General features: G+C 41.4%; 1 protein-coding gene across 1 annotated transcript; it reads right to left on the reverse strand.

Annotated features, from left to right (window-relative positions):
* Window positions 1-15,075: 15,075 nt before the first annotated feature.
* Window positions 15,076-26,003, reverse strand: TLR10 (toll like receptor 10). Its single transcript, XM_013062218.2, is given in 4 exon segments — window positions 15,076-17,369; window positions 17,372-18,183; window positions 19,553-19,652; window positions 25,042-26,003. Coding segments are annotated over 2 exon segments (2,487 nt in total). The 5' UTR covers window positions 18,123-18,183; window positions 19,553-19,652; window positions 25,042-26,003; the 3' UTR covers window positions 15,076-15,633.
* Between the last annotated feature and the right edge of the window lie 578 nt (window positions 26,004-26,581).

Here is a 26,581-nt window from a genome sequence, read left to right on the forward strand (position 1 = left end):
CACATGACACAAAGCACTAGAAAACATTCCTTGGAAATGTGTGAACAAGTGTTCGATTACTGCTGGGGTTTTGGAAGATGATCAATCAGTTTCCTAACTCACCACCTAGCATTTGGGAGGCCACAGAGGGAGACCTGGGTGGGTATCACTACTTCTCATTGGTTACTGCCCCACAAGCGAGGATCTGCAGTCCTCCCCACTCTCCCTCCTCCCCATGCTCTCTCCCCTGCCCTGAAGTAGACTCAGCTCCCTCGGGGCTGAGACAGGCCATTGAGGCTGCATGAATGATATACCCTTTTAATTTGCTTTTAATTATTGTGGCCTGGTAACCCTTCCAAAGACCCTTCACGGAGAGTAGTTTTATTTTTCCACTTATTAACCTCATTCACTAGACTGGAGAAAGAATCCCCCCTCCCTGCAGACTTCCCCTTTCATCTGACTAATTCCTTTTTTTTTTTTTTTTTTTTTTTTTTTTCCAGCACCAGGAAAGTAATGTGTGTAAAACCAGCGCCAAGTACATTGTGGTTTCAAACCCAAGCCTGTTTGGAGCAGAAGCCCATGGGATTGTTGTATCTCAGCCTCCAAAGGATGGCCCCCTTGGCCTCACTCTGTGAAAGGGAAGGGCCTGAATGGCCCTTTGATTCAGCACAAATCCACAAATGGGGGAGGGGAGCAGGAGAGGGCCTGTCATTTGACACTGTGGGCCCTGGGCCTCCTTCCCCATTCAGGCCTCTCTGGAGCCCGCTGGTCTCTCCAAGGATGGCCTGTCTACGTGGCTAGCACCCTCATTGCTCAAAATGCCGGGCTGTTCCCAGGGGTATACCAGCAGTCCCGAAGGTCTGGGGAATTCCATTTGCTCTGAGAGTGCTGTTCTCTGTAAAGTTCCTCCTCCTCCACACACACACACACACACACACACACACACACACACACACACACACACTCAAGCCCAGCTTCACTAAGCTGTTAACTATGTATTTGCTGGTAGCTTTTTAAAGTATTCACTGCTTTTGTGGTTTTTCTAAGAGAAAAGACAAGCAAAATCATTTGAATTAAGGGAAGGGCTTCACAAGGTTGAGAGGCAAATACAGAGTTGTGGTTATTGACCTGGGTTGTGGAAGAGGAGTTTGAATCCTGGCTTCACCATCTGTGATCTTGGACTATTTATTTGCTCTCTCTGCTCTTCTCTGGATATCAGGTCCCTCACATATGGATAGTTATGTTAATAATACCTCCTTCAGAGAGCCATTGTGGATTTGAATGTATTGCATACATATAAAATGCTTAGGACAGCGTCTGACACATGGTAAGCATTGTATAAAATGTCATGATATGATATGTATACGATATGTATATGATAAATGTTGCTGGCTTGGACAGCAAGCTACAAAAATTGATTATATTCTGTATACATGTGTGTGCAGCAAACAGTTAAAAGATGGAATTTTTAAAAGATCACATTGAAATCACAGGACAAAAATAAAATCTCTAGGAATAAATCTAACAAGTGATGTGCATGCTACAAGAAGAAAAATATAAAATTTTGCCGAATGTAATTAGAGACTCTCCAGGGGGAGGAAGATGTATTATCTCGAAAACCTTCTCCCCCCCCATATTAATCTTTAATTCAAAGAAACTCCACACAAAATATTGATCAATATTTTTAGTGTGCGTATGTGAAACTTGACAAGCAGATTCTAAATAAAGATTGAAGATGGGATAATTGAGAAATGCAGTATCAGCACAGAAGTTGATGAACAGAATAATGAAACAGAAGAGAGAATCCAGCAAGACCTTTATGGAAACTTGGTCCATGGCAAAGGAGGCATTACAGATCTCTGGGAAGAAGATGAAGTAGTTAAAAAAAAAAAAAAGGGGGCTGCAGGGTGCCTGGGTGCCTCAGTCGGTTAACGGGCCAACTCTTGGTTTCCGCTCAAGTCATGATCTCAGGGTCCTGGGATCCTGTCTCGCATGGCTCCACGCTCAGCAGGAAATTTGCTGAAGATTCTCTCTCCCTCTCCACACCCCCCCCACGTGCTCTCTCTTTCAAATAATAAATCAATAAATCTTTAAAAAAAAAAAAAACAGGGGCACTTGGATGACTCAGTGAGCCATCTGCCTTTGGCTCGTAGAATCGCGCTCCGAATCGGTCTCTCTGCTCAGCAGGGAGCCTGCTTCCTCCTCCCTCTCTGCCTGCCTCTCTGCCTACTTGTGATCTCTCCCTCTCTCTCAAATAGATAAATAAAATCTTTAAAAGAAATAAATCTTTAAAACACCAAACTAAACCCAAACCAGAAAACAAATAAAAAAATAAGGCTGGGCCAATTAGTCATCCATTAGCAAAGATTCAAAGTTGGGTGCTTGCGTCAGCCAGACCATGGCTTAAACACTTAAATGTGAAAAACAAAATAAAGAGGACCATCCTTATGACATTCCTGGGTCAAAGAACCAGAAATGTCTTAAACGGGAGTTAGACACCACAAACCACAAAGGCAAAGATTAATAAAATAAACTGTGTTCAAATGAATTTAACATCATGTTACCAACTTAACATATTGTTAACATTTTATTATTTTCTGGCTAACCAAGGTAGGGTAATGGTCCTAATTTTGCACCCTCTCCTCCTAACAGAATACAAATACATGGATGCTCTTTCAGTGGGGGCTTTGCGGTGCCCACCTGCGAAGGAGAACACAGATTTCCGCCCAGGTGAATTTGTTTGACCACGTGACCTGCCTTGGCCAATGCAGGCTAGCGCAGACACCGCTCCACAGATTCTAAATGTTCTTGCATGCGCTACCTTGCTCTCTAACACGCACCCTAAGAAAAGCCTGCCCTGAGGAGCTGTGTCTGTCTTCAAGTGAGACGTTGGTTGAGCAGACCTACCCGGACCTCAACTCGGAAACACTCCTGACCCAGCTCTGACCAACAAAACTGGGACTTTGGAAAATAAATTCTTGTTGGTATAAACAATTGAGATTTGGAGGGTTTTTTGATACAGCATATTCCAGCAATAGTTGACATGTGTGTGCAGCGAACAGTTAAAAGATGGGATTTTTAAAAGATCACATTGAAGTCACAGGACAAAAATAAAATCTCTAGGAATAAATCTAACAAATGATGTGCCAAGGCCTCAGAGAACAGGTGAAAGCAGATATGTTCAGGATTGTATGGTATAGCTTCAATAAGGCAGGCAGAAGTGGATACTTCTACACTGGGAATTCCCAGTCTTTGGGCTATGAATCCTTTGGAAAGCCTTGGAGCTATTGCAAGAGGCCACAAGTCTACATGTACCCTAGCACCGTCTGAGGCTGGGTAGGTAACAAATCGTATACTGTATATCCACACTACTCTTCCCAAAATATATATAGAAGCCATTGGATTTCATTCAATGCAAGTTCCTTCTCAAGAGTTACCAGATTCATCATAATAGTTTCTTGTTGGTACATAGCATATTAACTAATTCAAAAGATATTTTTTCCCCCTAAAGGATGCTGAGGGCTTACAGAACCAATGAGGTGGAAGCTTGGAAACAGGCAGGAACCAGGATATTTCTGGAGAATAGGATTTTTAAATTTAAAAAAAAAATTTAAATTCAATTAATTAACATAGAGTGTATTATTAGTTTCAGAGGCAGTGTTCAGTGATTCATCAGTCTCATGGAACACCCAGTGCTCATTATATCACATGCCCTCCTTCCTGTCCATGACCCAGTTACCCCAACCCCCAGCCCCTTGGGGGATAGGATTTGAAGACCGCCAGGAAATCTAAAAGAAGGCTCTGGAAGACCAGGGCAGCACTGTGAGGATGAAATAGAATTCTATTCTATTTCTTTGATCCTCTGGTCAAGACTGAGATACCAGAAAGAGTGTGTAGTTATCTACTATTCTAAGATCCTGGGCCACCTCTCTAGCCACTAACCAGAAAGTGCCAGAATCTTAGTCACTGTTTCTCAGAGTATATCCACCAGTGGGAAGAAAGGATGCCTCGAAAGGAAATAATGTATTTTTTAGGAAGAGGGAATTGATACCAGGCAGCCAGAAATAAGAAATGGCTGAGACTCCTGCTGACCAAGCTGGTTATGCTATTCCTTCCAATAAGGGCTATTAGAACAGAATACGCACCAGCATGTGCATTTACGTGGTCAAATGAGTGATTATATTTTTTACCGTAAACTTGTGTTTGCTCTTGAGACAAGGCTGTCTGACTTTTCCTGTGTCTATGTAGGCTCGAACTCTGCATTGCAAGTGATTTAACCAGGGGGCAGTGCTTCCTGGGGATGGTCACCTTAGCTACCAGCTGGCCTTCTAGAGGTCTCCTCTGAGGCCTGACAACACAGAGGTCAAGAGGAATAGTCTAGCCAGCAGAGGAGACATGAAGTGTGTAGCAACAAGCAAGTTGGTTGGTATGAGAGTTTGTTTTAAAAACCCAAGTAATCAGAATGGGCTTTATCTCACATAGCCAACTGGGCATAATTGGGGGTAATTCTGAGTTGGAGAATAACCCAAATAAAACTGTATTTTAGGAAAATTATTCTGGCCAGGGTATATAGGCTGGAGAACAGAACAAAGACATTGGCCATAGACCCTACCTCCATAGTGTAGATTTTCAAGCTGGAAGTATAGCCATTGGCAACTTTTCTGAAGTCAGTTTTCTTGCCTGCTACTCCCCAAAGTCTGCCATCCAAGGCCAAGGCCTCAGAGAACAGGTGAAAGCAGATATGTTCAGGATTGTATGGTATAGCTTCAATAAGGCAGGCAGAAGTGGATACTTCTACACTGGGAATTCCCAGCCTTTGGGCTATGAACCCTTTGGAGAGCCTTGGAGCTATTGCAAGAGGCCACAAGTCTACATGAACCGTAGCACGGTCTGAGGCTGGGTAGGTAACAAATCGTATACTGTATATCCACACTACTCTTCCCAAAATATATATAGAAGCCATTGGATTTCATTCAATGCAAGTTCCTTTTCAAGAGTTACCAGATTCATCATAATAGTTTCTTGTTGGTACAGATTTTTCTCAACCAACGACTACTAACAAAATTATCAGATGAGGAGCTACATAATAGAGATAATATGTATCACCTGCCTCGCTAGCATGTAGAGTTTAAGCGACTTAATGCATGCAGGATCTTCGACCAGTGCCTGAAGCAAAGTAAATGTTCAGTAATATCAAGCATATTATAAGTGATCGTCATCCCTGAAAGGCGAGCGCCACTCATTTGGATGATCTCTAAAGCCATCTTGTGTCTCTGAGTTTTAATGGCGTTATGAATTTTATGAAAAGTCTTGTGAAGGGTGAAGAACTGCTTTGAGACCTGTTGTCCTGCTGTTTCCACTGCAGAAAATGGGCTGAGCCTATCTGCCGTGCTATGCTTCAGCAGAAGGCATCCTTCGAAGGGAAGGCCTCCATCCCTTTAGTTGACAGCGTGGTGGAGACAGGCGGAAGGCGGAGACCTCTGGGCGCCGGTACTAGGGTCACCTGTCGCTCCAGTGATGAATGAACCTACCGTGCTTAGACGCAGCTTGTCTGCAACTACCAAACTAACCACCAGGTGTCGCTGTGACCCCAAAATTTCACACAAGGGCGCGCCCTTTAGTGGGGGCAAGACTTGAACTCATTTGTGAAGTTTTCCTTTCCCAAGTTTCTCAAACCTTATTGTTTGTAGGAATCAGCGGGGGCGCGTGTTAAAATGCAGATTGTAATTCAGTGGGTCTGGGATGGATCCTGAAATACCGCATTTCTCACGAGTTTCAGGTGAGACCGCTAACAAGCTCGCAGGTGTGATGCCGCCCACGCGCAGCAAGGTTTTGGCTTTCAAGCGATTTTCCCTGGTTTCCAACTGTTTCTTTCCGTGGTTTCTGATTTGGCACAGGAATAAGAATTGAGTCGACCCGAAAAGTGGCTTCCTTCTGTGCCTTCCCGAGCTAGTGAAGAGGAAAAAGAAAGAAAAATTAGAAACAAAGTGGGGGGAAAGTGAGAAACAACAAAAGAAAAATCTCTTGCAATATCGCAATGCCCTGAATCCCTTGCGGGTCCGCCCTCTGAAGGATGACGGATGGGACAGGTGCCCCGGGTCAAGGTGAGATCTGGAGAAGGTCAGACTGGTTTTTCGCGGTATTTCCTTCTCTGGGACAGGGGCTCGTTAAGGCATTTATTGCAGAATTTACAAAACAGTGGTCAGGTGCTTCAGCAAACCCTGTAAAGCATCCCGCTCAAGCCAAGGCGGGGTTTCTGATAGAGCCCATCTAATTGGGGTGCAAAGAGCCAAGCCGAGAACTGTAGTGAACTAAGGGGCAGAGACGCTTTGCTGGTATTTATCAATCTTGCATGCACAATGCGATCTGTTTTAATGTCGTGAACTTCTGCTTTCCACACCCGCAAGGGCCCTTGGGGAACAACCAGTGAAGTGAAACTCCTGTAAACCCCAGGGCCGGGGCGTTTGACTTCCCCGGGGACGTTGCTTTAAGGTTAGACGCACACACTGCAAAATGAGAAGTTACATTATAGCCAGCCAGGGTCTGCAGTGTTTCTTTTTCTCTTGGTCATTTTCTCTCTTTTTCTTTTTCTTATTTCTTATTTCTTTTCTCCCCCACCCCCTTCTTTCTTTCTTTCTTGGTTGGGTTTTTCCGTTTTAATGACCTTATTTCTTTTTTGTTCTTTTTAGTTTGATGCCTGAAGCTGTTTTAAGGATGAGAGACTTAAAAATTAAAAGAAAAATTCCATCTTTTCTGTTTCTAGCTATTATATCAAGCGAATTGCTAGCTTATTGAGCTTCCTGCTTATAAAGCCTCAGGAAGATATTGACTCAGATTTTCTAAGGTTCTGACAATGGAGAATGTATTCATCCCCCTCCTCCAGCCTCTCCTGGGCTTCCTTATGGGGCAAACATCCCCGTCCAATTTGCTTTATAAAATATGTAGCAGTGTGGGGTGCCTGGGTGGCTCAGTGGGTTAAAGCCTCTGCCTTCCGCTCAGGTCATGAGCCCAGCATCCCAGCATCCGGCTTTCTGCTCAGCGGGGAGCCTGCTTCCTCCTCTCTCTGCCTGCCTCTGCCTACTTGTGATCTATGTCTGTCAAATAGATAAATAAAAATATTTAAAAAAAAAATGTAGCAGTGTGTTCTAACTGAATCCAAACTCGGAATCGAAGTTGGGCTGTTTGGAGGCTGTTCACTCCCTTCCTGTTTACATATGCATAGGGATGTGCAGAGGTAAGTGAAGGAAAGAGTACTTGGTGGGGGCAGGGAGCGGGCTTGGAAAGGAGAGGTGCAAAGGAACAAGGAAAATGGGAAGAATGGGGTGTCAATCATCCTCCTCCCCCGCCCCAATGGTTTGGAGCTCCCACAAAGGTTAGGAGCCAGTGCTGCACAAACAGATTTCACGAGAGACTCAGTAAAACTCTGAATTCCAGCACTGAGACTTTGGGGTGCTAAGATGTCCACACCGGAGGACTGAGATTTTTTTTTTTTAATCTTGCATACCATATGTAATTCAACTATTTGTTTTCATTATATAAATCACATGCTTGGCTTGGGGGAGCATATTTTTTGCACTTTTTGCAAAGACTAAGAATAGGACATGACTTTATGGTCTCTGCACGATTGTGAACTCTGGAACAACAACGGACAAAAACTGAAAGGGAAGCAGCAAAGACCAAAATTTATTTTTTGCCCAATTGGCTAAGTACTCCCAATTTCACACTCCTAAATCTATTATTAAGTATCAAAAGATTCAGTGATTTTTTTTTTACTTCTGCTTTTCAGAAAAATATTATAGAAAAGAGCCCAAATAAGTATTTGGAAATGGTTCAAAAATGAACAGAAGTTTTAATTTCCATGTTATAATAATTAGAGAAGATGTTCACCAGTTCATTAGGCTAATTACACATACTCATAGTACTATTTTTATTGTAATGAATATGCAGTGTCTTTCCTCTTTCATTAGTGCCTCTTTAATCATGAAGCTTTCTGAGATGATGTATATAGCCATTTTTTATTTTTTAAAAAGTTAATTGACTGTTACCTTATTGATTTGGTGGTTTACGATGTATATTTAGTGTATCCAACTGCATAACATTCAGTTTTGTTTTTAGAGGTTTATCTATTTTCTAATAGGTAATTTTTTTTTAAAGAATTTATTTATTTATTTGACAGAGAGAGATCACAAGTAGGCAGAGAGGCAGGCAGAGAGAGAGGAGGAAGCAGGCTCCCTGCTGAGCAGAGAGCCCGATGCGGGACTCAATCCCAGGACCCTGGGATCATGACCTGAGCCGAAGGCAGTGGCTTAACCCACTGAGCCACTCAGGCGCCCAAGAGGTTTATCTATTTTCTAAGAGGGTCATTTAATATGACATTAGATTTCAAATTATCTTTAAGTAAGCTGTGAACACTAGTATGACTGTCTTGTTTTTCTCTTCAATTTTTCAAATCAAAAATAATTGACATATAACCTTACATTAGCTTCAAGTGTAAAACATGATTCGAAATTTGTATATACTCTGAAATGATCACCACAATAAATCTAGTTAACATCTGTCATCATACATAGTTACAAAACCTTTTTTGGGGGGTGGATAAGAACTTTTAAGATCTACCCTTTTAGCAACTTTCAAATATGGAATACTTTATTATTATTAATTATAGTCATCATGCTGTATGTTACATCCCTTGGACTTGCTGACTTGCTGATTTGGACTTGCTGATTTCATGCCTGGCAATTTTACTTTGTGAACCCCCCCCTTCACCCATTTCACCCATCACCCACCAGCCTTTGGCTACCACCAATCTGTTCTCTGTATCTATGAGTCTGGTATTTGTTTGGTTTGGGGATTTTTCGACTGCACACATAAGTGAGATCATTCAGCCTTTGTCTCTTTCTGTATGACTTATTTCACTTAGCTTAATGCCCTCCGTGTCCATTCATGATGTTACGAATGGCAGGAGTCCTTCCCTTTTTATGGCCAAATAGTAGTCCATTATATATTTCTACCACACTTTCTTTATCCATTCATCCATTAACGGACACTTCGGTTGTTCCCATATCTTGGCTATCGTGAATAATGCCGCAGGGAACATGGGGGTGCAGATACCTTTTCTAGTTAGTGTTCTTACTTTCTTTGGAATTGTTGGATCATATGGTATTTCTATTTTTTAATTTTTGGGGAACTTCTGTACTGTTTTCCACCGTGGCCGCACTAATTTACGTTTTCACCAACAAGGAATTCCCTTTTCAAGGGAACAAAGCTTCCCTTCTCTCAACATCCTTGCCAACCCAAGTTGTTCGTTGTCTTTTTGTTAATGGCCCTTCTAACAGGTGTGAAGTGATATCTCATGGTGGTTTTGATTTGCTTTCCCTGAGGATGAGTGAGGCCAAGCATGCTGACTTGGTGGGATTCTGGATTCCAGCATTGCAGCTTTGGAATGCTGAGATGTTGACACCCTGTTTTGGGAAGCATGGCTCCTCTCCTCACCTCGAGGATAAATGAATTGGGGGTTAATGGGGAAAAAACACCTCAGCATGGACATTAGCATCATCTAGGAGGCCCAGTTACTCAGCCATCTCAATAGCACAAGGGTCTTTCAAGGGCTTTGCAAGGCCGCAGGTCTAGCCACCTGAGTTAGCAAAAGTCGGCAGACAACTTTGGTGGCACCAAATGGTGAGTGTAGCTGACAGTGTGATGTGTGAACAAAACTGAGGCTCCTTGGGATTTCCTAGAGCTACTCACGAGGACCTTGACTGGAGGACCAGAAGTTCTGCTTCAATGGGTGGGGGCAAGAACAAGAACTTGGGGGTCCTTGATGTTGATGTGCCTTATTTTAGCCGCATGGAAGCTGGCAGCATTTGGGTTATACACTAAATGACGAGAATCACTCTTAAGCAACAAGACACCTTCATCCAAAAATATGGTGTAGCAGGAACAAGTATTTTCATGGTGAATATAAATATGAATGAAACCAATAGTTAGCAAGGTCTTGGGAGGCAGCGCAGCATGGTAGATATGAAAGCAGGCTCTATAATCAGATTGCTTTGGATTTATGTCACTTATTATCCATAAAACCTTAACTTTGGGGTACTTGGGTATTTGTTCCATGAGAATAATGATAAAGTTAAATTCATAGCTCTATGAGAATTAGCAAGGATAACTCACATCATCCTTAGGACAATGGCTGGCACATATAAACCTTAAGAGGGGTTAGCAATTTGTATTATTATGCATGGGACCATCATACTAAAAAACAGTACCATGGAGACTGATTCAACTCTTTTCCAGAAATCAAAGAATCAGGAGGATGTTGAGGACTGGTGGGTCTCTGGCTCTCCCCAGGACTAATGAGTCCAGGAATCAAATGAAGACATTGGTCCTCGTGGACAATTAAAGCTAACCTAGTGTATACATATATAGCTTCTTTCTCTGCTCTTTTCCCCCCAGGGTCAAAGGTACTGGGCCAGAAATTTAAATACTTCAGGTCATTAGGTTTAGAAATTTCCCAGGGACAACTAAAAATCTAACTTCTTCCATAGGGAGAACAGAACTTAATAATGACACAGCCCATCATTGGGTTGTCATTGGATTATGTCATAACCCGTCATGACATAAAATAATAAATGTCCCTCTTCCTTTCAATTTTTTTTTAATAAAAACCATAGGAGAAACTTCCAATAACCTTAATAGTGTGGTACTGGAATGTGTCTTTGCTCGTGGTCAGAACCTTCAGTCTTACCACTGGATTTCACCACATGACCCATTAGCACTTGAGACAAAATTCTCCTGCTGTCAATGACTTCTGCAAAAACCAAAACAAGTTGAGCAGCTAAGAAATAAGAAGCAAGGTAAGTTCTGGCAGGATAGTCTCCTTCTCAGTGGTGCCTCCAAGAGTTAGGGAAGAGATTTTTTGCAATGTAGGACTCCTTTCTCCATAGATAATTTGATTTTAAAAATGTTTCAAAATATATGAGAGGTATAGTCTCTTATTCATGAAGATGGATAGAGAAGAGTTGCTTATATATTGTTTATTGTCCAGTTGGCACATTGAAAGATTCTTTGTAGGGTCCAAGCACCATCTCTTCCTGTTCAAATCCAGGAACCATCCTTTCTGGCGTTTTATTGTCCAATGTACTCTCTGTGGTTAATGTACCCTCTCAGGAGAAGATGGTAGCAGTGCTGTAATTAATCAAAATGACTTGGGTTCTTCAGAGCCTGTTTACATTAAACAGGGTAGCTCTTCTTGCCTCTGAAGTTCCCCAATAGCATGTCTATAATGCTGGTCCCATTATTAGCCATGATACGGTTTCATCCAGCCACACTGTCTTCCAATGTCTCTTCCTCAAAGGTTGGTACTATGCTTCATTGATGTGAGTCTTCCCCAAAGTATGTAGGTAAATGTGAATCAATATTCCTTTTCTGGTCCTGTTTACCACCCAGAATTGTACAGTATAAATCTAGAACAAGGTGTTTTCCAGTCTTATCTTCTCTTGGACTCTTGAGGTAGTAATCATTGCATTCTCAGAATGGGAGCTCTTTTGATGTTAACTGAACCCTTGCCTTCCACACACCAGCACCAGTTGGGGGGTTTAGTGAGGGGTTCATGTGTGAAGAGGGAAGCATGGTCTTGCCCCTGTGAGATATGCACTTCCCTCTTCAGCATGGCTTAAGATAGGAAGAGCATAATGTAAGTACAGCAATAGCAGATAAGAGAGGACATTGACTGGAAGACACATTGGTGTTTAGTCTGAAAACCATCCTTGAAGGACTACCTAACACATGGCACAGAGCTTACAGCAATGGTGGTGATCACCCTGGATGCTAGAGATTTTGGAAAGAAGAGGAGTGCAGGGGAAAAGATACCTGCCACCATGCCTGTTATCCTAAGGTGCTATAGACAAGAGGCAGCACCAGTCAAAACACAAATGGACACCAACCCACATTGGTGGCTCAAGCCCAAGGGCTGGCAGTAGGCTATTGATGGCTCTGACCCCTGAAGTTACCTTGTGTTCAATGTGAGAGTTACCCCAAATCAGTGTGTTAACACTATTCTGGTGGCCCGATCTTCAGTTATCCCACACTGCTTCAGCCAGCAGGAGTCATTGCTTGCCAGATTGTTTGAACTCAAATCAGGGCTCAACCACAGACTCTGAGAGGACCCCATAGGCATGAGTTCCAGAGCTCCTCAGAATACCTGGTTGACCTCGTGTATAAGACAGAGGGTCAGAAGACATCTTTAAGGGGACAAATGAAGACCAGGATCCATGTGGGTCTGGGCCTGGGCCAGGGACATCTTGCTTAAAGAGCACTGCCAGTCTTGGCAGTACCAGACCCTAAGAAGGACTTAGAAATTCAAGGAAGCCTTTTCTAAGAGTTGGGGGCTGGGATAAGGGAAGAAATGTGAGGCAGTAGGGAGAAACTGCAGCATCCAGGCACAAATAATTATGGACAGTATAAGCAGGATATGCAAGGAGCCCAATCCCGGGCCCCACTATTGAGAATGGAAACGGAAGGATCAAAATGATAAAATAAATACAAAAAGTAAGAGGCACCTTATCCTAGATAGAAAAGAAAAGCCTCTTCAGTCAAAGAGTTGTTAGAATTATCAGGAGTTGTCAGACAGTCAAGAATAATGTTTAACCTCAGGCTTAGGTGAGTCATTTAAAATTCCCAAGCCTCAACTTCCCCACTTAAAAGTGAGAGTTATGCTTGATAAACTCTAAACTCTCACTCAGTTTAAGTATTCCTAGACCATGCTCTTCTTGAATGATTCATTATAATTCATAAAGGAGTTTGAGCCTCATGGAACATTTGCCATAAATCACATTTGAAACTCCTCCCTCCAAACCAGTTGGAATTAGAGGATTATAATCTCAGGCTAGTGTAGACCTCTTTACCAGGTTTATAGAATATAGAACACTGTCAACACTGGACTCTAGGCATCCTGAAGAGATTGTCATTTATCTGCAGAGAGGCCCAGTGGCTGGGAACTTACCCTGAAGAGTCCAAGACAGACTTGAACAATGTTGATAGAGCTCACCCTTCTTGGGCGGTGAGGGGTGGTAGAAACGGAAGAAGCTCCAGGTTGGCAGATGGCAAAGAAATGAAAAGGAACTTGCAACTTCACAAGACCTGAAATCACTTTCGAAACGTGATCAGAGTCATTACACTGTTATTACAATGATCAGAGTCATTGCATGTGGGGCCTGTGTAATGCTTACTTCCTCACCAAGGTCATGGTTGAGGACAGTGGGACCTTTGATGAAATCCAAAATGTTTTGGGTAAAAGTATATCATCAGGTTTGCACGAGGCTAGGTGCTACCTCTCTCTCTAGCCCCAATGTTAAACTTAGGTAAAATTCATTTTCCAGTGTGAGCCAGAAATGTCAAAACGAAGCAAAGTAGGACATTTTTTATGGTATCTGAATTTCTGAGAGAGGAATAGTAGAATGGACTGATAGGGCAGATTTAAGGGTAGTCTAGCTGCTGAAATAAGAAGTTGCTGACTGCTGAAATAAGAAGTTGCTGACAGCTATGCTTGATGTGTGTGTAGTTTGTGTGTGTGTGTGTGTGTTTTAGTTGTGATAGAGTACATTCATTTTTAAAACTATATTACTAAACTGAGGATTCTACCATGGAATAACTCAATCCTGGTGACTTTAGGGCTAATGTTACCTACTTTACATGTTCCCAGTTAACTAACCATTAAAGGTAAGAGTCTCACACTGAGTCATTTACTCAAAATTTACAAAATCCTCCTAGAGCAACTGTCTGACTCACCCAGGAGCCATGAGTCACACTAACAACAGTGGCCCAGATGCTGAAAGGCTGGTTGGAAATGCATTCTCCCCATTCTCTGCTCTCCCTGCTTTGTGATTTCCTTGGATTTCCCCTTGTACCAAACAGGTTATGAGCTCACTAGGACGGAAGAAGAGAGACACTCAGCCTCCTCCCAGTAGATTGGTCATTAGGCAAATGATAGCACGATCTGGCTTGGAGACTGACCCAATTCTGTCCCTACGCTTTCAGGTGGACCATCTTCATTACAATTTCTCAAATGACTGCTAGCATGAGGAATTCATAAGACTACAACTATGAGGAAATAAAATAGATGTAAAGCCCAATTTTACCCTGCTTTGGAAATTAGTTTTATTAGATTGAATAAGATAAAGTAGACATTCTTATAGGCCAAGAGCAACTACACACTGGCAATTTCACATGATTCAAGCTATACTCAGAAATTCTTCAATTCTGGATTTTTGTCTTCTCAGTTGACTTCCTAACCCGAAGCCAGTTGGGTCCCTGCTATGTTCCTCTAGCTTACCTAACATAAACATTCACTGACTTATTCTCTGAACCAGGGACTGAGCAAATGTTTGCTGAAAATAAGGGCACGGGGGAGTCTATCCTGGCCTTTGAGGAGCTCATAGTCTAATAAGAGAGGGAAACTTTAAAAACATATATGATCAGTGTGGTGATAGAAGTATGTCAGAAGTGTTATGGAGCATCAAGGAGCATCATACTTGGAAGTGAGGAAGTTTTCAAAAAAGAGTTGACATTTGGATTGTACCTTGAAGGATATGTAAGATTCCCTCAATGATCAGTCATGATACCAAAGAGACCGAATGTTCTGGGAAAGGGCCCATAACTTGATAGGTCTCAATGATGGGATGCATGGAGGTAAGAGGGGACAGGTGTCAGATTTTAAATATGGCCGTCTTCTTCCTTTATGGTTACATAAGTCACAGAAATTTTTCTTGACCAACAGAGCCACCCAGGCATCCTGAGCCACAGAAATTTTTCTCATGAGGGGAATCTCATTTTTAATCAGGGAAATAACATATAATTTTGCAAAATTTAGAAAAGCTTGTTTTCATTCTATGACTGGTGAGACTTGAATGGAAGAATCAAGTGAAATGATAGGATGCATAGGCTTTAAACATTATCTTTTTTTTTTTAAGATTTTATTTATTTTATTTGACAGAGAGAGAGATCACAAGTAGGCAGAGAGGCAGGCAGAGAGAGAGAGGAGGAAGCAGGCTCCCTGCTGAGCAGAGAACCTGATTCGGGGCTCGATCCCAGGACCCTGAGATCATGACCTGAGCTGAAGGCAGCGGCTTAATCCACTGAGCCACCCAGGCGCCCCTAAAAATTATCTTTATTGTGTTTTCCTACCTACAAAAGAAATACAGATTCACTTAAGCAATTCCAATGTTAAAGAAATATACAACCTAGAAACAAAAAGTTTTCTGTGCTACAACCTCCCAGACTCAAACCACTGTTACTATACCAATGTACTGGTGCAAATTCATTTAGACTTTTATTTCAATATATAAACTATCATATTAGTATAATTTTCCTCATACCAGCAAATATAGAACTACCTCGTTCTTTTTAATGGGTGTGTAATATTCTGTTGCATTAATGAACTATGATTGATTGACTCAATCTTTATTCTATGGAAATGTGAGCTGTTTTTGATTTTTCATGATTATAAACAATGTTGGGATGAACATCTTTTTACATAAGCCTTTGCAAACTTGTGTTTCTGTAGTATACATTCTTAGAAATCCTTCCAGGAACTGACATAAAAAAATAATCATTTTTCATTTTAATGATATTGCTCAGTTACCAGCATAAAGGGGGTTATCAACTTCTATCCTGACAATGTATGCAGGCCCCAATTTCCCCTGCATTTTTTTCAGGGGAAGAGAGGCAGTCTGTTCTTATCAAAGAGATTGCAGAACTTCGAGACTCTTCATTTAGCTCCACGAATGTCTGTAGTTCACATATCTCTCTGGTTTCTAATAAATTAACATTAATAGCAGCTCGAAGATTTGCCCATAAAAGTCCACATTTACGCCTATCCTTGGGCCATTCCAAGTATGCTTTCTTTTCCAGAAGAGCTTTCAGCTTAGGATACCTGGTAGGAATGGAGTAGAGTGGAATGGGTTCCAGTAAGATAAACATGACATAATCAGAGTTTTCATGGAAGAGACTGTGGTGGCCAAAGTAGAGTTCATAATGGCACCACTCACTCTGGACAAAGTTGGGAGACAAAACAAAGATGGACTTACAGCTTTTCTCAAGGAAGTTCATGATATTTTCAGTAATACTCTTGCCAGGGTCAAAGTGTCCCTCATGGAGGCAAATCAATTTCTCTTCTTTCTCTAGATTGGGGATTAATTCATGCTTCACCCACATAGAATCATGTTCACTGTATGAAATAAACACATGGAACCGGACATTTCTCTTGAGTTGTTCTTGGTTTGTCTTTCTAATCCTCTGCAGTGTCTGTGTCCACTGACCCAGCATCCTGAGATACCAGGGCAGATCAAAGTAGAAGCAGCAGAAGACCACAGCCATCCCCAGAACTAGCATGATAACCACATTGGTGACAATCAACAGAGCTGTGTTGCAAGATAATTCAGGAAGATGAACATCCTTTAACTGAGTCCCCTTTAGATTCAAAGGTTATTCGCAGATGTACGAATCTGACCATCCAATCATCATGCTCTCTGAATACTTTTCAAGCTGGATGAAATCTCTTAATTCACAAGTACACCAGAATGGATTTCTTCTTGCATTCAGAGTCTTAACTTCCTGACAACTCTGAAAAAAATCCAGAGATGGGCTCAGAATTAAGTTCATTTCAATGTTCAGAATTGAGAGTTTTCTGAAATGACTACACCCAGGAAGATCAGTGAGAAAATTAAATGCAAGATTCAGCTCTTGCAAAGACTTCAGATGAATAATGTCTTTAGGGACAGTTTGAATTTGGTTATTATTCAGGTCAAGAATTTGAATACTTCTGGGCAAGCACCTGAAAACAGAATCAGCAAATCTGTTGGAAGACAGGTTCATAGTGATCAAGGTTTCTGGCCAAAAGCAATTTTCATCATTTTCATGTTGTAACAGATTCTGGCTCAGATCTAAGTGCTTCAAGGATGTGTTGCTGGCAAAGAAACCCACTAAAGAAAGTGTCTCCAATTTATTGCCCTTCAGAATGAGAGTTTTCAAATGAGGCAACTGGATAGGTTGCTTAAACAGGTCATTTGTTAAGATATTATTAGCAAAATTTAAATACTGGAATCTTGTAGGATAAACAGGAAACAGCATGTGAGGCATTTGTGCATCTGATATAGTCAGGTTTTCTATATCCATTTTGGTAAAAAGCAAGTAGACCCTCTCCTGTGGAACAGAAAAAACTCTGCATTGTACGTGCTCCAATTTCATAGTTCTCATTACAGTCTTTGGGTAATCAAATGAATTGTGGTCAAGATAAACCTTGCCTCCAAAAGTTAGATGTTGGATTTGGAAGCATTCTATTGATGTGTGCCGAATAAACTGGAAGAGTAGGAGAAGGTCATCCCAGAGTAAATCAACTTAATAAGTAATAGAATAGAGGTCTTGGAATCCTCTAAAGTAAGATTTTGTTGAGTTTCATAATTTGCAAGTTGGCTTTTGCCATCTATATTTGTCATTTCTAGTACTTTTGAGGTCCTGATCCCATCACGCAAAAGAACCCAGAAATTTGTGTTCATTGGTAAAACAATGTGAAGTTTTGTTGTGTTTAAGATGGGCAGGTTACCTTCTTCATAATGAGGAAGACTTTTCAATCCTAGGAAGACAGTATTTAGATGCAAATGAGAAATTTTCTGGAAATCTGATTTTTGTATTTTTGCCCCACTTAAACCTAGAATTTCCAAATGTGACATGTTGCCAGTTTCCTCACAGATAGGCATGGTGTCAAAATCATTGAAAGAAAGATATAAATGTCTGAGACCTGCCAGTGAATACCAAGTTACAATCTTCAGTCTGTTATAAGACAAATCTAAATATCTTAACTCTCTGTTGAATTCAAAGGTCTTGACCTCCAGCTCTTGGATTCTGTTATGGCGCAGAATCAAAACTTTCAGTTTAGAGACAAAACGAAAATCTGAACTCTGAAGTAGAGAAAGGAGGTTGTAGGATAAATCCAGTGTGGTTGTGGTTGGGGTCAAGTCTGCAGGAACCTTTCTTAGCAACATGTTGGAGAAATTGGCCGTTAACTCCCTTTCTTCTGGCAACTTTGAAGCCCAGCCCTGCACTGACACAGCAATACTACAAAATACGTAAATGCTTCTGATATGTTTCATTGTAACTCCAAGGATTCTATCACTGGTTCCCTCGTATGAATGATGAAGATGAGTTCAAATCCTGGAAAGACATATAATACTAAGCATATAATATGAAGTGGTTATGTCATTTGTTAAATTCTATAGGATTTATTTATTTATTTAAAGTAGGCTCCATGCCCAGTGTAGAGCCCAACATGGGGCTTGAACTTACACCCCGAGATCAAGACCTGAGCTGAGATCAAGAATTGGACACTTAACTTACCAAGTCACCCAGGCATCCCAGTATAGATTATTTTTAATGCCAAAAATGACTCTATTCACCAAGAGTTTGGAATAGGGTTCCAGCCTACATTGACTGCATTGAGTCTTTGACTTGATCTGAGAGCTTGGGTTTTAGATTTCCAAGCCAGTTACTGTGCCATATCCTCATCGCTGAGGCAAGTCAGGAGTCCCACAAGGGAGATAAATATATAATAGTTGGCAGAAGTGCCTTTTTCCCAGTTCAACTTAGGAATTTCATTGCCAGGTCATATTCAACACTCTCCCTTCCATGCCATTTTGATAGCCTGAGGGCTTTAAGAAAACTGAAAGTAAAAGATTTTAAGACTTTACTCTTTTAGAGAAGCTTAAGGCTCACAGCAAAATTGAGGGAAAGGGGAAGGTACAGAGACTTTCCATATCCCCCTACCTCCACGCATGCCTGGCCTCCCCCATTATCAACATGCCCCATCAGCGTTGCTCGTTTGTTGCAATTGATCGATCTACATTGATGCATTGTCATCACTTGACATCTGTAACTGACATTACAGTTCACACTCTTGGTGTTGGACATTCTGTGAGTTTGGATGAATGTATAATGACTTGCATTGATCATCATGCATTCATTCATGCCCTAAAATTCCTCTGTCCTCTGCTTATTCATCTTCCCCCTGCTCCACAACCCCTGTCAACCACCGATCTTGATTGTTTTGTCTTTTTTTGATTGTTTTGTCTTTTGATTGTTTTGTCTTTTTTTTTAATTGTTTTTGTCTCCATAGTTTTGTCTTTTTCAGAATAGCATATAGCTGGAAACATACAGTATGTAGATTTTCCAGTTCAGCTTCTTTCTCTTACTAATATGCATTCAAAGTTCCTCCATGTTTTCGCATAGTTTGATAGCTCATTTCTTTTTAGCACAGAATAATATTCCATTATCTGGATGTTTCATAGTTCATTTATCCATTCATCTACTGAAGGACATCTTGGTTGCTTCCAAGTTTTGGCAGTTAAGACTACAACGGCTATAAACATTTATGTGCAGGTTTTAAGTTCTCAATGAAGTAATTTTTTTTAAATTACTGAATACTATGGGCTCCCAAATTAATGTCAAGATATTGTTCTCCCTAACTTTTATATTGGTGGACATAGCGAGTCCTTTGAGCTAATATTTGATTTTCAACAAGACTTACCTGTGTACATGGAAAGTCCAAAACACAGAAATGAACAGAATGGTTTCTGTCCTTATGGGGCCATATGTCTTCAGGTTGGTGGCAAAAGTAATCTGGATCACTGCCAAATAACAGTAATAATGATGAAAGTAGTTTCCATTTCTTTCTACCATGCCAAAATATATACACATGCCTGCACAGGTACATGGGCACACACACACACACAGCTCCTCAGAACAATGGGTTGGTGTGAAGAGCCCAGAGAGGTCTCCCTACACCATATCTTCTTATGGAGTATATCTTTTGGTTGCCCTACTTGTCTGTAAGAGTGACCAGTCTGAGGAAAGTGAAGGTCGGTGTGTATTGGACACATGCATGGATAAGCAGGAAAACTCACCAAGCTATTTACCTTGCCTTGGTATTTTCCCAATGCCTGGTTGGGAGAACATAAAGTTTAAGCATTTATGTTTAATATTAGACTCTAACCACTTCCCCTCACCTCCCCTGCACCTGGTATGGGAGAACATAAAGTTTAAGAGTTTATGAATTCAATATTAGACTCTAACCACTTCTCCCCACCTCCCCTACTGCCTCTTTTCTTGATAGAGTCCCAGGGGATCTTTCCTACCAATAGTGTGTCTCTTCAGTCATTTTCTCCAAACAGACAGAGGAATTTTTAAAAGGCATGTCACAATCAGCCACTCCTTTATTCCAAATCGTCCACTGGCTTCTTATCTTAACCAGAAAAAAATCCCAAGTCCTCGCAAGATCTGACATCTTCAGTGCATAACTCCCAACTCTTGTCTGGTCATTCCTTACCTTACCCTTTCCAAGCATGACCCCACATTAGATCTTTGAACTTGTACTTGCCCTTCTTTTTCCAGAATACACTTGTCCCAGATGACAAGCTGAATGCTCCTTCACTCCCTTGACATCTCTCTATGACAGTCACCATATCAGATAGGCATTTTTTTGACGCTCCTCTACAAAATATTCCTCCCTAATCATTCTCTATTCTCCTTATCTTAGTTATTTTTCTTTCTAGTACTTCTCACCACCTAACATACACATTTGTTTTGTTTGTGGTCTCTCTTTTCTTATCCCCTTACTAGAATGTAAGCTGTGAAAGAACAGAAGTTCTATCTGTTCTAGTCACTGCTATAGTCCCAGTGTCCAGAAGAGTTCCTGGCAGCTTAATACATTTCTTGGATAATGAATATTGTGAAAATCTTAATTCTTCAATTGTCTCTGTTCTGTGTCTAATTAAACAGCTAAAGTCTGACTTTTCTCTCAAAAGCCTCAGCACCCATGAGTTTCCTCCTCTTTAAAATGCAGGTAATAGTCTTTAATAGTACTCTCCCCACAGAGTTTAGGAATAAATAAATGAAATAATAAGTACATAGACATGGGGACAAAACAGGCAGAACTCGGACAAAAGGATACCTGGAATATTACCTCACGTTCATCTGGATTTTTCTTTCTCTAGAACCTGTCCAAATTTGTCATTGTTGTTGTTAAGAAATCCTAGAAAATGTGGATATTTCCCATTTTTAAGTAATTTTAAAATGAGAACACTTTATAAAACTGTTTTGTAGAATATAGGAAAATGGACACAGCTATACTCAACCATCTTGTGCCATGACTGTGAAGAGAAAACTTTGATTTTGATATTCCTTGTCTATTGTGTGCTCAATGGACGGGGGCACCAAAGGCCCTAGGTGGGGGAATGGGATTGAGAAGATGGCCTGGGGTTTTCACCTTTCCACTGAGAATATTCCTCCAATCTACCCCAGGTAGTCTTTTTTTGGTCATCTCCTTTTTATGTAACCCTTAATATAACATCCAATCATCAATGTAAGAACAAACATGAACATAGTAAGACAGCCTCTATGATATAACTTTATGTTCATGATAATCTTCAAGATTTTAAAAATACAGCAAAATAAAATTGTTACCAGTACCATAATAGTACATTTATATCTATTCAACAGATAGCTTATAGCTATCTACAGATAGCTAATAGCTAATGGCTTCCCTATGTTGACTCTATCATGTAAATGAGGCAATGGCCCATTGATGTATTTTTAGGTAACAACACCAGCATTCACAGAGTTAAGTAATACTAACTTCATTTAGCTTGATTCTTGCAACAACTGCCTTACAGGGTCAGTGCTATCACTGTTCACCTTCTACAGATATGGAAGGTGGTGCTTAAAGAGGTCCTGTAAGTGCCTCAGAGTCACTAAGTTAATATACCAGCACCTGGTGTCCTAGTGACTCTGCTATCTTGTCTCTCTAGGTGAGCCAAGGTAAATTAGTTTTGAAAGATGTTATAGTACCTTATTACAATGAAGTTATATGTCACTAAGTCATACTGATTCTTTCAAGTGTCCCAGTATACAGTCCAAGGAACCTAACGAGTAAGTCTGCCAATGACCACCCACTTTAGGTTTTATATCAATTCCTTACAAGGACTGACATGGATGGAGCCATTGTGTTGAGTCCTATCTTGTTGAAGCCATTGTATTTTGTTACAGCAGCCAGCCTGGGTCCTAACTATGTACTGCCACACTTAATATAAAACCCATACACCCTCCCTGAGCTGCTCTTGCTTCCTTCTGGGATCTCCCTTCATACCACACTTGCTCTGACCTTAGCGTCCTGCACTAGCTTGTCCCCCTGCTTGGGATGCTGTTTCCCCAATCCTTCTTTGGCTGGATTGTCTTGTCTTTTAGATCCTGCCTTATAGATTATTTCCTCTAAGAGACCTGACTTGACCACCTAATCTAAAGTGCCCAATTTGTGGGGATGCCTGGATGGCTCAGTCAGTTAGGCATCTGACTTTGGCTCGGGTCATGATCTCAGGGTCCTGAGATCAAGCCCTGTGTTGGGCTCCCTGCTCAGCAGGAAGTCTGCTTCTCCTTCTCCTCTGCCTCTCCTTCCCCCTCCCAGTAACACACTCTCTCTCTCAAATAAATAAATAAAATCTTTAAAAAAAAAGAGGCTGACTTGTAGTAGTTCACATCACCTTATTTTATGTCTCTTCGAAACATAGTGCTATCTGAAACCTTGGTTCATTTATGTATTGACTGTCTCTTACAACCATAAGAAAGGAGCTGACGACCCTGCGGACTTCTGTATCCCTGCCACATAGAATAGTGCACATAGCACATGCTCAGTAAATGCTTTTTAAATGTATAGATGAATGAATGATTTCAATTTTGTATCTCTTAGCACAAGGTGGCATATAATATGCTCTCAAAAGTGTGTGTCAAATGAACGAATTTGTGTTGTGAGTTCCTGATATGGTGCAGTGCTCAATGGTCAGAGAATTGAGTTTAGTGTTAGGGATTGATAGATTTGTGTTCAAGTCCTACTTAGCAACTTACTGGCTGTGTTAAATTAGACCATTTATTTAACTGCTGAAGGGTTCCCTTTTTTCATCTGTAAATGTATTTTGTGCAGAGTCCTAAAAAAAGATAATGTATACATATCACTGTCGTCACATGTAGATTTTCACAAATGGTGGCAGTCATCTAGGCCCAGAGTTGGGCAATTTCTGGCATCAGTTTTAAAGGGTGTCAAGAAACTCAATAATCAAGATAAATAACTTTTTAATGAAACATTTTAAAAAATTAATTTTAACCTAAAAATCCACAACGAACAAAATGTGAAAATTTTTCATAAAGACGGGATCATTAATCCTGGTTTTTCCTTTTGTCTCAGGATCCGATGTGGCTTGGCAGGACCCCGGCAGTCATTAAGCTGACAAAAGTGTATTTGACATTATCAATTCACAGAATACTTCAAATGTAGCTCCCAGGGGATATAGCTCAGCGGCAGAGCATTTGACTGCAAATGTAGCTCCTGGGTTTGGGGGCTATGGCCCCTGAAAAATGCAGCAGAATCCAACCCAGCTGCTACCTCTGGAACCCCCTGAAATGAGGTGTCATAGCTTTCATATCTTACTGACTTCTCTATATTTTACTGACCTGCCCGATACCACAACCTCATCTGTAACTTATTCTAAAGAAGGGAGAGGAGCCAACGCTTTTTGAACTTCTCTAAATATAATAAAATAAAAAGGTCCTATTTCTTAGTTAGTACCTGTGCCTATGGCGTTTCATTTCAACATTTTAAAAAGTAGGATGTAATTTTTTTAATGAAAGATGCATTAAATATGTATTCTATATTGTCATATCCCTACTACTGCTCTGCTCTGCTGAGAGCAGGTGAAAAACAGAAAATGACTTTCTTTGTTAGCTCATAATTTAAAAGTCCAAATCAAAAGACACTATGAAATGACTGTTGGTGGTTGACCAAAGAACAATCAATCGCCTCTTTTTCTAGTGAAGCAAAAAAGTGGAGAAGGGGTTAAAACCTCACAGCAGGGGAAGTGATCTTTGCAACAGAAGAAAGAGCAAGGATGAAACTTTTTGAAAGCTTCCCACGTGGCCGGCATTGAGCTGCATGCTTTCATATGTTATCTTGTTCAATCCCTTCAACAACTCAACAGAGTGGCGACCATTTTTATCCCCTACTTCACAAATGAAGGAGCTAAAACTCAGAGGTTAAGTAAGTCACCCAAGGTAACCCAGGGATAGAGTATGGATTTGAACCCAGACCTTTCTAGTCCCTTCCCAGAACCCAAACGGAAGACATTACAAAACCTGAAATAAAGTCATTTGGGATGTGATCATCCACCTTGATTCCATCATCAGAGCTAGCTGTCATGGTGACTTCTTCCACTTTTCCCACCCCTCGTGCCTCTCTGTGAGTGGCAAGCAGTGCTACTGGACACTCAGCTAGGTGTCATAAAGCACAAGACACTTTGCCTATGTGCATTCCTAAGCTACGAATTCACAAGAAGTTGAACACAACTTAGAAAGTACACAGAACCCTAATTCATAACTCAGCACAGGTGGTCTGTGAGAAAGCTCTCCTAGGACTCAAATGCCCAAGGGCTATTAATCATTCTGTAGCCTACAGCAGCCACCTGGCCATCTTTGGCCACTCCGGACTTCTGCAGGCAACAGAACAAGGTCTACATTGTACAAAATCCATCAGGTGTGCCCCTACTTTCCGCCCTATAGCATACATGCAGAACTTTAAAACCAGTAAAGGAGCAACAACGATGCTTTCAATAGCTAAACAGCAGATGTTATTTACATGCATGAAAGGAAAAATAAAAGCTGGAGAAACCTCACCACCATGATGGGAGCCTCCATTCTGGGTAGAAGGACTGATCAGGTTTTAATCGGCAACCAGTGAAAGGAAACCCTATAGGGTCGAGTGCCTGCAAGACAGTTTCTTAGATCAGGAGCCCCAAGGTCACTTGTTAATCATTCATCTTGAGATTAACATAGGCACAATAATAAATACTAAAAATCTGAGTTATAAGACTACTTTCCTTCCAGGTACGGGAGTTCTAATGATCCCTTCTTTAGAAAAGACCCATTGAACCCTTCTTTGTCAAGAGTGTTAGAGCGAACAGGGCTGGCAGTTCTTACCGCTGGGGCTTGCCACAGGTCCAGAGGGGCTGTAGGCGGGAATGGTTCATCCACTGGGCTGGACTGCCTGCAGGGGCACGGGAAATCAAGCTTTTCCGGTTGAAGCTGAAGCTCCTTTGCCCCCTACTGCACGCTAGCGGCATTACACGTCACATAAACTCATTACACTCTTCAAGCACTTTGTAAAAAATGGCAGTAAAATACTCATTCATGATAACTACCATTTTTTTAAGTGTAGTGCCACGAAGCCCACTCACGTGGTTGTGCAACCGTCACACTATCCATCTGCAGATCTTTTCATCTTCCCAAACGTTAGCTCTCGACCCCTTAAACTACTCCCCACCAGCCAACCCCCACCTTTCCACCCCCCACCTCCCTCCTTCTCTTAGCCCCTGGCCTCCACTCTCTGTCTCGCTAAGTTTGACTACTGAAGGCACCGCATACGAGTGGAATCGTGGAATTTTGTTTGCCCTTTCGTGACATGCTTTGTTCATTTAGTACACAGTGTTTTTGAGGTTCTTCCATGTTGTAGTGTATATCAGAATTTCCTTCTTTTTTCCCTCTTCTCTCCGAATAACTGAGTCACCTCCAAACTCACGGGCAATGCTTGAAGCTATGCTCATCTTCTCAGACCTCCCACCTCAGGTGTGGCCACAGTTGTGGGACTACCTGGTGGAACTGTCACAGTCTTTAAAGGGTTCCCAGTTGAACTTACTCTTGACTCTTTGTCTAACATTTTAAGCATTTCTTGGGGCTCCTAGGTGGCTCAGGCAGTTAAGTGTTTAACTCTTGGTGTTTGCTCAGGTCATGATCTCTGGGTGGAGAGATTGAGTCACACTGTGGCCTCCATAATCAGCAGGGAGTCTGCTTAAGATTCTCTCTCTTTCTCCTCCCTCTGCCCTACCCCCTGCTCAGATGTGCTCAAATATGCACTGCTGGGGCACCTGGGTGGCTCAGTGGGTTAAAGCCTCTGCCTTCAGCTCAGGTCATGATCTCAGGGTCCTGGGATCGAGCCCCGCATCAGGCTCTCTGCTCAGTGGGGAGCCTGCTTCCTCCTCTCTCTCTCTGCCTGCCTCTCTGCCTACTTGTGATCTGTCTGGCAAATAAATAAATAAAATCTTTAAAAAAATATATGTGCCACTCATTTCTCTCAAATAAATGAGTAAATCTTTTTAAAAAAGGAAAAAAAAAAGGAAGACACTTCTCTAGAGCTTCTTGGGACTATAGTCTCTTGTAGGGGTGGCACGGTTTAGATCCTTCCAATCTGTTCTCTGAAATCTCATTTCCTTCAGTGAGAATTCTTTGGGCCCCAGTCACCTCTTTCTGGTCTAGTAATAACCAAAACAAACAAAAAGGGTTTCTAATACCTTCCACAAGAGCAGTTAGGTCCACGCATATGTCATTTTGCCTTTCATATTGGAATAGTCTGACCTCCCTGCCTAAAATTTGTTTCTCAGGGCACCTGGGTGGCTCTGTCAGTTAAAAGTCTAACTCTTGATTTTGGCTCAGGCCCCGATCTCAGGCTATGGAGACTGCTTAA

This window comes from Mustela putorius, unplaced genomic scaffold, assembly GCF_011764305.1.
Source record: "Mustela putorius furo isolate JIRA1106 unplaced genomic scaffold, ASM1176430v1.1 tig00000083_pilon_pilon_pilon, whole genome shotgun sequence".
Taxonomy (NCBI): Eukaryota; Metazoa; Chordata; class Mammalia; order Carnivora; family Mustelidae; genus Mustela; species Mustela putorius.